Source organism: Littorina saxatilis, linkage group LG17 (assembly GCF_037325665.1).
Source record: "Littorina saxatilis isolate snail1 linkage group LG17, US_GU_Lsax_2.0, whole genome shotgun sequence".
Lineage (NCBI taxonomy): Eukaryota > Metazoa > Mollusca > Gastropoda > Littorinimorpha > Littorinidae > Littorina > Littorina saxatilis.
This window is the reverse complement of record NC_090261.1, coordinates 17278893-17292711: the sequence shown is the minus strand read 5'-3', so window position 1 is coordinate 17292711 and position 13819 is coordinate 17278893. Positions and strand designations below refer to the sequence as shown.

The 13819-nt window shown below is 44.2% G+C and overlaps 1 protein-coding gene across 1 annotated transcript in view; it reads right to left on the bottom strand.

The window, feature by feature from the left end:
- Positions 1–3902: 3902 nt before the first annotated feature.
- LOC138952651 (CDAN1-interacting nuclease 1-like) overlaps positions 3903–13819 on the bottom strand; it is a 44602-nt gene continuing 34685 nt past the window's right edge. The window contains exons 9-11 of the mRNA XM_070324352.1: positions 6766–6831; positions 5477–5582; positions 3903–4643 (exon numbers count right to left, since the gene is read on the bottom strand). Of these exons, the coding sequence (XP_070180453.1) occupies positions 4451–4643; positions 5477–5582; positions 6766–6831 (365 nt within the window). The 3' untranslated portion in view covers positions 3903–4450. The remainder of the gene's footprint in view (positions 4644–5476; positions 5583–6765; positions 6832–13819) is intronic.

Genomic DNA, 13819 nt, shown 5'->3' with positions numbered 1-13819 from the left:
CACATCATTTTGGCCTTTTAGTGCATTTGTTTCCTTTATTTACAAAGTTTTATGAGGAGTGAAGAGTGTGTGGTGTGTTAGTATGGTCAGGGACCTATATCTAATATAGGTCTATGGTATGGTGACCTGTTGAATGAGTCATTCATGCTGTCTGTCTCAATTGAATGTTGTCAGGTTGTTATATTTTGTTGTTCACAGGGGAACCTCCCTTTCAAGACTTCACACTGTCAAGACCTTCATTTCATGAATTTTCTGTCCAAGCATCTCTAAAGTTACCTCCATTTTAAGACACACTCCCTTTCAATAGGCATACCTGATTTCTCATACCGCAACACGGTGGCCTAGTGGTAAGGCGTCCGCCCAGTGAGCGGGAGGTCGTGGGTTCGAACCCCGGCCGGGTCATACCTAAGACTTTAAAATTGGCAATCTAGTGGCTGCTCCGCCTGGCGTCTGGCATTATGGGGTTAGTGCTAGGACTGGTTGGTTCGGTGTCAGAATAATGTGACTGGGTGAGACATGAAGCCTGTGCTGCGACTTCTGTCTTGTGTGTGGCGCACGTTAAATGTCAAAGCAGCACCGCCCTGATATCACCCTTCGTGGTGGACTGGGCGTTAAGCAAACAAACAAACAAACCTGATTTCTCATACTTGTGTGGTCTAAAAGGGGGTTCCACTGTAGATTGTTTCAACAACAAAAAGACTTGTTGTTTCGTTTGTTAAAAATGATGTTATACATGAAAGCATTTACTGTGATATTACTGTGTATATATATATGTGTGTGTGTGTGTGTGTGTGTATTACAGTCTGTGTTTTGATTGTTCAAGTATAATTTTATTTTTGTGTCTAAAGAGACGTCTGCGGCAAAATGGAATCTGTAATGTTTGGATCAATATGTCCACTGTTTGCCTATACTTTTCACAAAACCTGACTTTGTTATGTTTGTCCAAAATAGAATGTGTAATGCTTTGATCAATATACTGATCGTTGGTTTAAATCCCTTTTCAGGAAACTTCCTGTGCTACATGTTTGTCATAAAACGATTGCTTAGAGGCACAGGAACTGTAAGCATTACATTTTTAAGTCATGAGTCCGGACAATATGCATTGGTTTTCATTTTCTTTGAAATATGATCAGTCTTTGGGCTGACAAAAAAAGGATATTTGAATATTTTTGTGTAAAAAAAAAAAAGGAACAACCTTGTTTAATTAAAAAAATATTGCTGAACATTTTGGATGCTGTTTCTGGGTGTTTATTTTTAATTTATAATTTTTCTCTGAATCACCTTCAGCAGAGTAAGTCGATAAAAGTTGTTCATTGATTTTTGTTTAAAAAAAACACACCAGAAAACTTCAAGTTTTGATTCTATTTTGTATTTCTTGAGTCAAATATGACCAGCTTTTTTTTCTCCATTTTTTTCTCCCCAATGATATTTATTATTTGTGTGTGTGTGGATGCTGATTTGAGATCGCTGAAATTGTCACCAAGTACACTTTGATTTTGCACCATACCCAAAGTTCAAGGTTAAGCTAATCATTAAGTCACAGCTTTTATGAAAGTGAATTAGTGGGTATGGTCTGTTCTTTCTTGCTTCAAGCCCATTTCATGTGCTCTTGCTGTGTCATGTGATTTGGAGTCCAACACCTCTGTCTCCATTGAGCAGACTTCAAAAATAAAATATGTTTTTTATTGCAGTAAGCCACACACCCAGTCTGTACAGTGGAACCCCCCTTTTACGACCTTCAAAAATCTGAGAAAATCAGGTCTTAAAATGGAGGGAGTCTTAAAATGGAGGTAGATTTACAGAGGCTATTAACAGAACATCTGAGAAAGGAGGGTCTTAAAAAGGAGGAAGTCTTGTTTGTTTGTTTGTTCGTTCATGGGCTGAAACTCCCACGGCTTTTACGTGTATGACCGTTTTTACCCCGCCATTTAGGCAGCCATACGCCGCTTTCGGAGGAAGCATGCTGGGTATTTTCGTGTTTCTATAACCCACCGAACTCTGACATGGATTACAGGATCTTTTTCGTGCGCACTTGGTCTTGTGCTTGCGTGTACACACGGGGGTGTTCGGACACCGAGGAGAGTCTGCACACAAAGTTGACTCTGAGAAATAAATCTCTCGCCGAACGTGGGGACGAACTGACGCTGACAGCGGCCAACTGGATACAAATCCAGCGCGCTACCGACTGAGCTACATCCCCGCCCTGGAGGAAGTCTTAAATTGGGGGGTCTTAAAAGGGGGGTTCCACTGTATTCAAAAAAATGTATTTTAGTTGTTGTTTTTAAACTTTTTGTGTTTTGTTCTGGATGTCCATAACCATATTTTAACCATGTGTCTAAGTGATTCACTGGCCTAGCTCTTTAACTATGATTAAACATTTCAAAACAAAGGTAATAGAGGATTAAACCAATCAATGCCCAAATTGAACTGGAGACAGAGGCTTGTTTTCCCAAGGCAAACACAGACGGCAGGTATCAGAAAATGCTGGGAGTGTCCTATTACAGACACTCTTAAGTAATGATTTTCACTTTATAACTTCAAAGTCGTATTGGCTTGAAGATTTCAGGCTGGCATGTTCTGTTGCCCATTCTGCTTATCCTCAGCTTGTTTTCAGTTGTGATGGCACCTCTGGCTGCTTTATAAAACTAGCACATGCCAGGTTTCTTTACTCAGCAGAGATTGTTGTGTATGAAGAAAGAGAAAGTGCTTGAAAAAATGGTAAATAGAAACATTATTTTGATTTGTGATGTGTGAAAAGAGAGAGGTAGAGCAAGAGAGAGAGAGAGAGAGAGAGATTGTGCAGACACCCTCTTGATAAAATGCGAGTTTAATACGACTTTTGATATCTGACTATGATGTGGGTCTTCTGTACATTTAGTCTAATTCAGTACACAAAGTTTGCTTACTCTTTAACCTGTCAAACTTTCAGAAACCAAATCTTCATGTCATCTTTAAACCTTTGCTGACAGTAGAAAGGTAGGAGGACAAAGGATGGTTCTTGTTTTTATCCTTGAATGAGGAATCGGGGATCTGTCTCGTCATGAAATTGAGCCAATAATGTATCTATTTTGTGTGTGTTCTTGTGGTGAATATGACCAAAATTCAGATTCTCCAAACAAACTTGATTATTCTGATGGGTTTTTTTTCTTTTGAATTACTGCATTTCTTTCTTCACTGAATGCAAGAATAATGTATAGACACATGCATGTCAACCCTCTTGATAAAAGAACATTATTATTCTGAATGAAACACAGCGTTTACCATGTTTATCAATTGTATCTAGTGTGCTGTCTGCATGTTTGTATGAATGTATTGCGTGGAGTACAAAGCCACCCAAAAGAATGAGCATGCCCCTCATGAACTCTTCTTAACCTTGTAACAGCAATCATTTCTGCCTTACAAAAGTAGTTTAGAAAGAGCTGAAAGGAAACTGATGACCCTCTATAAGATTTGTTTAATTTTGGTTTAGATTTCTTTGTCCATTATTATAAAAATACAGCAAGCAGCAAAAGTAATGCACCATCTTCTTTGTTGTACACTCAGAAGTAAATGTAATACATAATACACCAGTCCTGTGAAAGTGGTATGCCCTACATGCTTGTTAACCAGTACAACGATGTCCTCACACAATTTTGGCGGAACTCATTTTACACAGCTTTTCAACAGAAGGCCAAAACTGAGTATTATTTATTGTTTATATTTGTACCTGGTATGGACAGAAAGATAAAAGAATGTTAAATCGTGTATTGTCCTTCGTATTTTAGAGAATATTTCTCAAATACAATATTTAAAAATGTGTTCTATGAGTTTCCAACCTTTCAGTAACACAGATTTCAGTAGCACAGATGCTTTAGTCAAGGCATCCAAACACACATGCACATACACAAAAACACTCAAGGACACACATTACAAAAATGTTTTATATAATTATATCAAAAACAGATTTGACTTTTGGTGAAAACATTTTACTCATCCTGAATTTGAGATGACGGTCCTGGACAGGGACTCATGTACACAACTTTCTTACACATGCAACATCCAGCTTGACCAGCAAGTTCCTGTCACACAGCAACACACTGCTGGAACCACCACAAGCACACACTTCTCGCCATTCTATTTCTAACAATCCAAATTCCCACATATCTCCACAAAAAATTGCACTACAGTGGAACCCCATTTCAAGACACACAGCTCCCCAACCCCTTTAAGGCTTCCCCTACATTTTTCACAAGGACTATGTAGAGATAATCATAGGAGCATAGCACCAAATAACAGCTGATTCGCCTCCGGCATAGCTGTTTAAGTTCATGAATTCAGTTGCACTCCTCAACTGGTGTATTTCATAAATCCAAACTCTCATGCAGGGTAATTCTCTCTGATTACCTTTCTTCATCTCCAGCACAGAATCAGCATTGGAACACGGTAAACAGACTACATCTCTCGCACAAAGTTAAAACTCAAAATCAAAAGGGTCCCATCGCGGAGCTTTGGGAAATTCCCAGTCCAGATTCTTGGCCCACAGTTCTGGGTTGATCTTCTCTACCGTCTTTGGCAAACCATCGGACACTGCGATGCCATGCTCTCTCTGACAGTCAAGAGCATCGATAAATCCGAACCAGTAAATCACCAGGCCTGGGCCAAATCTGTACGAGAGAAATGCAATGATACATCTCAAGCATACAAGTTATGAAAAAAAAACAATGCCTGAAAATAAATCGGTCCATATCTACACTTGATCCAGGTATTATTCCCTTTAAAACATGTGATTTATGTCATTGTGGCTTTGACCATATAAAGATAGCACTGCAGCACTGAAGTGATTATGCTCTAGGCCAACATTCCTACTATCTTTTATCATACTCATGTATCACTGAGCACTTTGCCAAGAAAACAGATATATTTATCAACATCCTTAATTAGGTTATGCAGAATACTTGCACTATGTGCTTGGATAACTGTCCAGAAAAAGAATCACACTTCTTCAAGATTAGACAACTCAAGGGGCGGGGATGTAGCTCAGTCGGTAGCGCGTTGGATTTGTATCCAGTTGGCCGCTGTCAGCGTCAGTTCGTCCCCACTTTCGGCGAGAGATTTATTTTCTCAGAGTCAACTTTGTGTGCAGACTCTCCTCGGTGTCCGAACACCCCGACTGAGCTACACGCAAGCACAAGACCAAGTGCGCACAAAAAAGATCCTGTAATCCATGTCAGAGTTCGGTGGGTTATAGAAACACGAAAATACCCAGCATGCTTCCTCCGAAAGCGGCGTATGGCTGCCTAAATGGCGGGGTAAAAACGGTCATACACGTAAAAGCCGTGGGAGTTTCAGCCCATGAACGAACAAACAAAGACAACTCAAGGACTGTTAACCAGTAATCGTTTACCAATAGTGTCAATAATCCTCAACATGGAAAGACTACCCACTTCCTAGAAAACTCTGACACAACAGAAAAAAACCTTCACAGGTAAGAGCTGACCTGTTGGTGTAGGGTCCTAGCTGATCCCGAACATAGGTAGTGTGACTCTCCTCATCCCCAAAAGATGCTTTGCTCTCGATCCAGTTGATGGCATACCCATCCACAGCTGAAATCATAACATACTACAACATGTACATGGCTGACCGTTTTTCATCTCAGAATGTTTCATTATTAGACTCTTTACAAATGGAGTATAATAAGAGAAAGTGCCAGCTTTTGTAATGCATCATGACAGATGCTGCTGCTTGTTAATTGAATAAGACTGCTTTTGATTTTAAATTTGATGGAAAATGCATATTTCTGGCTTCAATTTCTTCCAAAATAGCAATGAAAAAGTACATTTAAACTATCTCACTTTCACGTTATCTTTGGTTTGACTAAATTGCCTGTCAGCAAAGGCCAAAAAGACCAAACCTCATTAGGAAGTACAATGTACACTGAATCAACCAATGGTGACTGAATTCATATTCCCTTCATCTCAGGCACAAACAGCCAATGCAGTTAAAGGCATGAATCCCAATCAACTCACAACACAATAGCACACACTCACACATGTGGACATCTACAGTACTGTGGACATGTTTTGATGTAACCCACATTATTTTGAGAATCTTAAACAAAATGAGGCACAGCGCTGTTTAGAGATCTGATAACCAAAGGGAAGTAAGATGAAAGTCGCTTGTTCATTTCAATGCTTGTTATTCTCTCAGGTGCCAGGAGATTCGTCCCAGATAATTCTTGCTTACTATTACACATGCCGTATGCATTTAGAGCGCTTCCTTCCCTTTGGTTATCAAACCACATTCTTTTTGGTTATGTATTTACAAAAATCCAAGAAAAAACTATGTTCTCCTGTTGTTGGTTTTTTTAGTATATTCAGTAAAACCTCCCACTAACGACCTTGAAAATGTCCAGAAAAAATCTGTCATAAAAAGGAAGGAGTCTTTATTGGGAGTTTGGGAGGTATCATTTTGTTTTACAGGGGGGGGGGGTCAACTGTTGGGCAGTTCAGTCTTGAAAGTTGCGTTTGTTATCCCATTTTTGTTCCCATTTGATGTGCATATGGATTAGCATGATGTAGTTACAGTGTGAAAAGCATCCGTGCTGAGAAATTCGGTCGGCAAAAGGAGGGGGTCGTTCTTGGGAGAGGTCGTTACGGGAGGTTCCACTGTATCATTAAAAGATATCATCATCAAATTAAAGCCAGCGTTTTCCGCACTAGTGCAAAATTGAGATGGCCCCATTGTTCTAGATGTGCACATGTGTAGAGAAAGACTATATGAGCTTACCAATGGGTATGAGTAGCTTGACATCAGGAGTCTTGTCGTACCCCTCCTTACGCATGTCATCTTCACCTGTACAAATACCACAAGACATTCACTCCTTTATTTACCTACAACTGTACACTGGAACCCTCCCATTCAAAACAAAACATCTAAGAAATCAGGTCTTATAAATGAGTGACTCTTAAAATGGAGGTAATTTACAGAGGATATAAACAGAACATCTGAAAAAGCAAGACCTTAAAAAAAAAGGGGGGGGGGGGGGTGGGGGTCTTAAATCGGAAGTTTTATAAATAAACTTACATTTACTTAATATACTTACCAACTCACATAGATAGCAAAAACTTCGTTTGGTTGCTAAGACATTGAAGCACTCTTACATAGTAACATGGGGAAATAACTCTAAAACAAAAACTACATGCCATATAAGGCATGGTCCGTAGTGGTTATCTCCCCTACCGGTGTACCGTGCATGCGCAGGATGTATACCGGGACACTCATTCCGTCCTGAAACATATACCCCTTTATACAATTTGCGGGGCAGGCTGGGAGGGATTTGTTTGTTTGTTTGTCATTTAACGCCCAGCCGACCACAAAGGGCCATATCAGGGCGGTGCTGCTTTGACATATAACGTGCGCCACACACAAGACAGAAGTCGCAGGCTGGGAGGGAATTCAGTATGTGAGTTGGTAAGTATATTAATTAAATGTAAGTTTATTTATAAAACTTCCGATTAAATTACATATTCTTACCCAACCCACATAGATAGCAGAGTGCTAATTAAGGTGGTGGGAAATTTACTCACAGTTAACATCTTGTAAGTATCTGGCCTGCAGCTACCATAGCTGGCAGACCATAAGTTCCGTCCTGTCGGGTACTTGTTACATCCCGCAGGTAGAAATTTAGAAAGACATCTTCTGATGTCCAGTAGGCTGCATTCAAAACTTCGTCAAGTCTTCCAGACTTGAACACAGCCAAGGAAGAGGCCCATGCCCTGACTTCATGAGTCCGAGCTGACCGTAGAGGAAGGACTGACTGCCCCCCCCCCCCTTTTTCTTGCCACCACTTGTAAGCCTGTCTTACCAGAGTGGAAATCCATCTAGCCAAGGTAGACTTTATAACGTCCTTTTCTCTCTTAGTATTAATGGAGATAAAAAGTAGTTTTTGTTTTGGTGACCTGATCGGGTTAGTGCGAGACAGGTAAGCTCTCAAGGCTCGCACAGGGCAATTAGCTACATCCGGATCTGAAGGAGCCAGAATGTTGCTCAGCGGTTTGATCTGAACTATTGGAGCTGGTTTATTTGGCTTCTGTTTTTTTGCTAAGAAATTAGAACAAAACCTGAGTACTACCGACCCATCTTTCTCGAACGAAATGTCTCAAGATAAACCAGACAAAGCATGTATTTCACTACCCCGTCTCGCGGAAGCCAGCATAGTAAACATGACTGCTTTCCGAGTTAGATTACCAAGACTAGCTGTATGCAAAGGCTCAAATGCTTCTGATCTTAGGTATTCCAAAACAAGAGGCAAATCCCAAGCCGGGACAGAAGATTTGTTTTTAGCAAATCGAAGGGCCGCTCCCTTAATCACACTGGCGATAACGCCCCCAAGTGAAATAGAATGACATAGCTGTTTCAGCGTAACTGAAATTGCTGATCGACGAACCTTCAGTGAAGCCGGAGAAAGACCCTGGTCAGCAAGCCAGGATAAGTGGTTTGCCACCTGCATTGAACGGGGAGATGTAACATTCACTCCGTTAACTTGACACCACTTGGTCCATGCCATCCAATGCGAGGTGTAAACTGAAGAAGTTGAAACCCTATGCGATCCCTGGATCAAATCCAGCGTAGAGGCCGAAGCCCCTGAGCGTCTCAGTGATTCCCGCACAGTTGCCAACCGTGAAGTGATAACCACTGTGGGTTTTCGTGAGGGATGCCGGATCGAGGTTGAACTAGATCTCCTCTTCTGAGTTCGAGAGGAAACGGGGGCATGCTTGCCAGCCGTAAGAGGTCCGGATACCAAGGTTGGCTTGGCCAGTTTGGGGCGATTAGTACTTGTGACGGTCTTTCGAGGTCCACTTTTCTCAACACCCTTCCAAGGAGGGGGATTGGGGGAAACGCATAAGCGTGCAGACCGCTCCAAGATATCTTGAGAGCATTGATCTTCCATGCTTCGGATCCGGGAATGGGGAGACGAACATCGGCAAACGGCGAAAGTACCGAGTGGCGAACAAGTCTATCATCGGCTTCTCCACTTGAGCCCAGAGGCGGAGAAGCATGTGGTGAGCTATAGTCCATTCTGTGTGGACAATCTTGGTTGACCGACTCAGCGAGTCCGCCAAGACATTCAGCCTCCCTGGAAGATACTTTGCTGATATCATGATCTCGTGGTGGTGACACCACATGAGAATCTCGCATGCCCGATGTGACAACGACAGGGAGCGAGATCCCCCCTGCTTGTTGAGGTAAGACACCACTGTGGTGTTGTCTGAGTGTATCAGCACATGTTCTCTCCCGATGAAGGGAAGAAATTCCATCAAAGCCAGAAAAACTGCTTCCAACTCTAGCATGTTTATATGCCAAGTGGCTTGCACCTGCGTCCACAGACCGAAGGTTGTGTGGTCGTCCAGATGAGCCCCCCACCCCTTGAGCAAAGCGTCTGTGAATAGGAGCTTTGACGGAGGGGAAAGAACAATGGGAACGCCTTGCATGAGCCAAGCTGTGTTCAACCATTGCCTGGTCGCGTCGGCAAACCAGTCGCGAAGAGAGACCAACGTCTCCCAGTCCTGCGATTCCGGTTTCCACCTCGAGTTGAGGGCTTCTTGAAAGGGCCGTTTGTGCAGTCTGCCCAAAAGTGTCAGAGAGGCCATGGATTCCATCTGACCTAAGATGGACGTCAGAGACCTGACTGAGACCATGAAAAGATTCGCTGTGTCCCTGATCTGACCCTGGATCTTGTCTACCCTCCTTTGCGTGGGTTGAACCGTCCAATCCACTATATTGAAGACCATCCCCAGATATGTGAAATTCTGGGAAGGCTTCAACTCCGACTTCTTGTCGTTGACTCTGAACCCTAGTTCCGCTGCCTCCTGCAGTACTAGCTGCATGTGGCTGAGACACAGAGATTCGTCCTGATTTAAAATCAGCCAATCGTCCAAGTACGTCCTGAGACGTATACCTTGACCCCTGATCAGTGCGCAAAACTGGCGCACTACCACCGTAAAGATCCAAGGAGCCAAAGAGAGGCCGAAGGGTAGGGCTCTGAATTGGAAGATCCTGTTACCCCAAACAAACCGAAGCCATTTCCGGTCTGTTTGGTGCATCAGAATATGGAAGTATGCGTCCGTTAAATCTATGGACGTCACCCAATCGGAAGGCCTCAGTGCCTCCCTCACTGAAGTGGGTGTCTCCATGGTAAACCTGACTTTCCTTAGAAATAGGTTTAACTGGGAGAGATCTAGAACCGGACGCCATCCTCCCGAGGCTTTTGGGACGACAAAAAGACGTCCGTAGAAGCCTGGGGAGGCATGATCTTGAACCTCTTCGACAGCTTGCTTCTGAAGAAGAAGTTCGACCTCGGCCTGATTGGCCTCTCTGGCTTCTGTTCTGGTCGGAAATCAAAAAGAAGGAGGGGTTCTGGTCAAAGGAGCTCTGTGAGTGCTCCAAAGTAGCCGGAACCCCGATCGGAGCACCCCCGCGATCCAGTGGTTGTTCGTTTTCCTCAACCAAGCTGGTAAGGCCCGAAAAAGGCCTCCCGCCACCGAAATAGTGGGGGATGCAGGGGTGCTCGGACCGGGGGGTGCATCATTGGGGGTTAGGCTTTCGGTCTGACCCCCTCTTCCCAAAAGAAGGAGGTCTGGTCTTGGAGTAAGGACGAGAACGATTCTTTCCCCTTGAAGACGAGCCAAACTTCGAACTCTGACCAGCGTTGGATGACGCAGAGAACGAAGGAGCGGGGGGCCCGCTGCATTTGGTCTGATGCTTTGCGAAGGCCATCTCCAAAAGCTTAACAAACTGCAAGTCCTTGGTTTGCTGTGACTGCTTCTGCAGTGCGTCCAGCGAATCCTGTCCAAGAAGAGAGCCTTCGAGAAAAGGGGAGACCCTAAGAGAGTCCTGAATGCTCTTATCTTCTAGACGAGAGCCTGTCAAACGCGCTTCTCGTCGCCAGAAAATAGTCTGCGCGTACAACCTTGCAGACATAGCCATTTGCTCTGATGAAACCCTCGCTAAGGTGGCAAAGAGCAAAGCTACATCCTTTGGATCTGCATCCTGCCTGAACACAAAGGGATCCAGTGAGGACGTAACCGCACGAGAGAGCGAATCAGCGTCTCAGTCAAAGATGATAATTCCAAGGAAGAGCGGCTGCATTCTTCCACAGCAATGAGATCCTTTTCCTTACAAACGGAAAGTCTCTCTTTGTTGTAACCATCTTGTCTAATGGTTGCCAAGTCCGGTAAAACCGGAAGTGGTACCGTAGGTAGGGCAAAGGAATTGATCAAGTTCCTGCCAGTGTTAGCAAGTCGAAGTGGTCACAGAGTGATGAGCCACCCGTCCAAGAGACGCAAGCCAAGGCAAAGCCGAAGCCGGAGATTCCCCATGCGCTGCCAACAAAGGCAGAGGTGGGACCGAAACATTGTTTGAGAAAACTTCTACAAGTTGAAAAGCCACCGAAGGAGACTCTAGAAACTTGAAGTTCTCAGATCGCTCATGAGACGGAGCAAAATCAGCAAAAGCTGATGGTGGAGGAACAGCAGATGAAGATGCTACCGCTACCCCTTCTGGGAAATAGTGCGTAGTAACCTCTGCTGCCAGTGCCAACAAAGATGGCAGCTTATCCTGAAGTCGAAAAGGGGCATCCCCATCTACCTCAGAAGCTTCTCCTTCCATATCCTCTTCATCCTGTTCAGTAGTATCCCAACGATCATCGAAGGGATGAGAACCGGAAACCTATCCCGCTGAGGCAACATGTGCCGAAACCGGAAAAGGTTGGGAAAAATTCCCGGAAGCCGGAACTCCATGAACGGATCCCCCATCCACCTGTCTCATGCCAGCAGAAACACTGGAAGAGGAAGTGGATGCAGCCCGAGTAGCAGCGGAAACCGCAGTAGCGGAACCGGAAGCCGAAGGCTGTTGTGTGCCAACTACCAACACAGAAGTGTTTGCGGCAGAAGGCAATACCGTCCTGCCACCGGAAGCCACAGCCGCAGAAGCGGAAGCGGAACCGGCAGTGGATTGGTAAGCATCAGCACCAACCGGACCCATAGAAGGGCAACTGGAAGATCCTGTTGTCCTACTACCGGAAGTAGCGGACACATGCTCTTCACACCCCAACCCGTACCCCAGTAGGGCATAAGGCTGGCATGAGGAATGAACCTTTTGGATGGTCTGCACTTCCGCTAAAGCGGAAACCGTTGCCGCAGGTTTGCGTACTTCGCCAAGAACACCTCCTGCCGACGCGTAAGCGCCGAGAGGACCAGGAGGTGCTGTTGTCTGAATATCAGACAACAATTTGTCGAAAGGAGCTCCACTGTTAGTTCTGCAACGACGTCAGCAGACGTAATCGTTGCAGCCGGTTCTAAACGAACACGCGGGAGAGACTGAGTTTCCAACTCCTGACGGGAGGGGCAGTGAAGCGGACAAAGCTATCTGCCGCTCTGTCGCTAACATGTCATGTACCTCAGTCTTAAAAGAAGACAAAATGGCCAGTAAATCAGCCTTGCTCAAAGTTTGCTCGGCTTGAGGAGCCAGAACCTTCTCCGAAAATGATTTGTCAGTTGAGGTAGGTTTGCCATCAACAGAGACAAATAAGGATTCTTGAGTCTCCAGGTTAAGAACGTTCACTACGGACGAATTCTCACTAAGAGAATTTTTCGAGCTCTGAGAGCTGCGAGTAGTAGTGGCCGTAGCCGCCTTAGCTTTAGTTTTAACCACTTTGCCTGAATGCGAACCTGGAGAGCTAGCCTGCTTGGCAGAACTCTGAGATTTATCCTTATCTTTCTGTTTGTCAGCCATTTTGAATTCACAAATGTACTAACAACAACAAGATGCAAAACGTTCAAATTCACTAAGAAAAATTCTTGCAACAAGAAAAATAAAAGGTCTCACTAATTCCTGAAGAGAGGAAGAAGGATGAAACAATGTTACCGAGATTCGATGGCCTTCACACAAGGATAGGCCAATGGCTAAAGAAAAGCCAGAGCACTTCAAACACGTCCAGCGCCGTGCGTTGAAGGAAAAGGAATGAGTGTCACCGGTACACCGGTAGGGGAGATAACCACTACGGACCATGCCTTATATGGCATGTAGTTTTTGTTTTAGAGTTATCTCCCCATGTTAAAATTACTATGTAAGAGTGCTTCAATGTCTTACCAAACGAAGTTATTGCTATCTATGTGAGTTGGGTAAGAATATGTAATTTAATGAGGGGTTCTACTGTATCTGCTCACTCGGAGAAGAGCAGAAGTTCTGAACAGAAAATCAAAAAGAAATAAATCAAGGTGTGAAAAAGAGGGGCTCTACTGTACAGTGCAACCCCCTTTTAAGACCTCACAAATCTGAGAAAGTCAGGTCTTAAAAAGGAGGGAGTCTAAAAATGGGGGTACATTGACAGAGGATATGAACAGGAAATCCAAAAACCTAGGGTCTTAAAAGGGAGGAAGTCTTAAATTGGGGGGTCTTGGAAGGGGGGGTTCAATTGTATTGTCCTAAGAGAGCTACCGGTAAAAGTAGCACTTTACAACTTATGTATATTTTTTGTTTGTTTGTTTGCTTAACGCCCAGCCGACCACGAAGGGCCATATCAGGGCGGTGCTGCTTTGACATTTAACGTGCGCCACACACAAGACAGAAGTCGCAGCACAGGCTTCATGTCTCACCCAGTCACATTATTCTGACACCGGACCAACCAGTCCTAGCACTAACCCCATAATGCCAGATTGCCAATTTTAAAGTCTTAGGTATGACCCGGCCGGGGTTCGAACCCACGACCTCCCGATCACGGGGCGGACGCCTTACCACTAGGCCAACCGTGCCGGTAACTTATGTATATATATGTATGCAT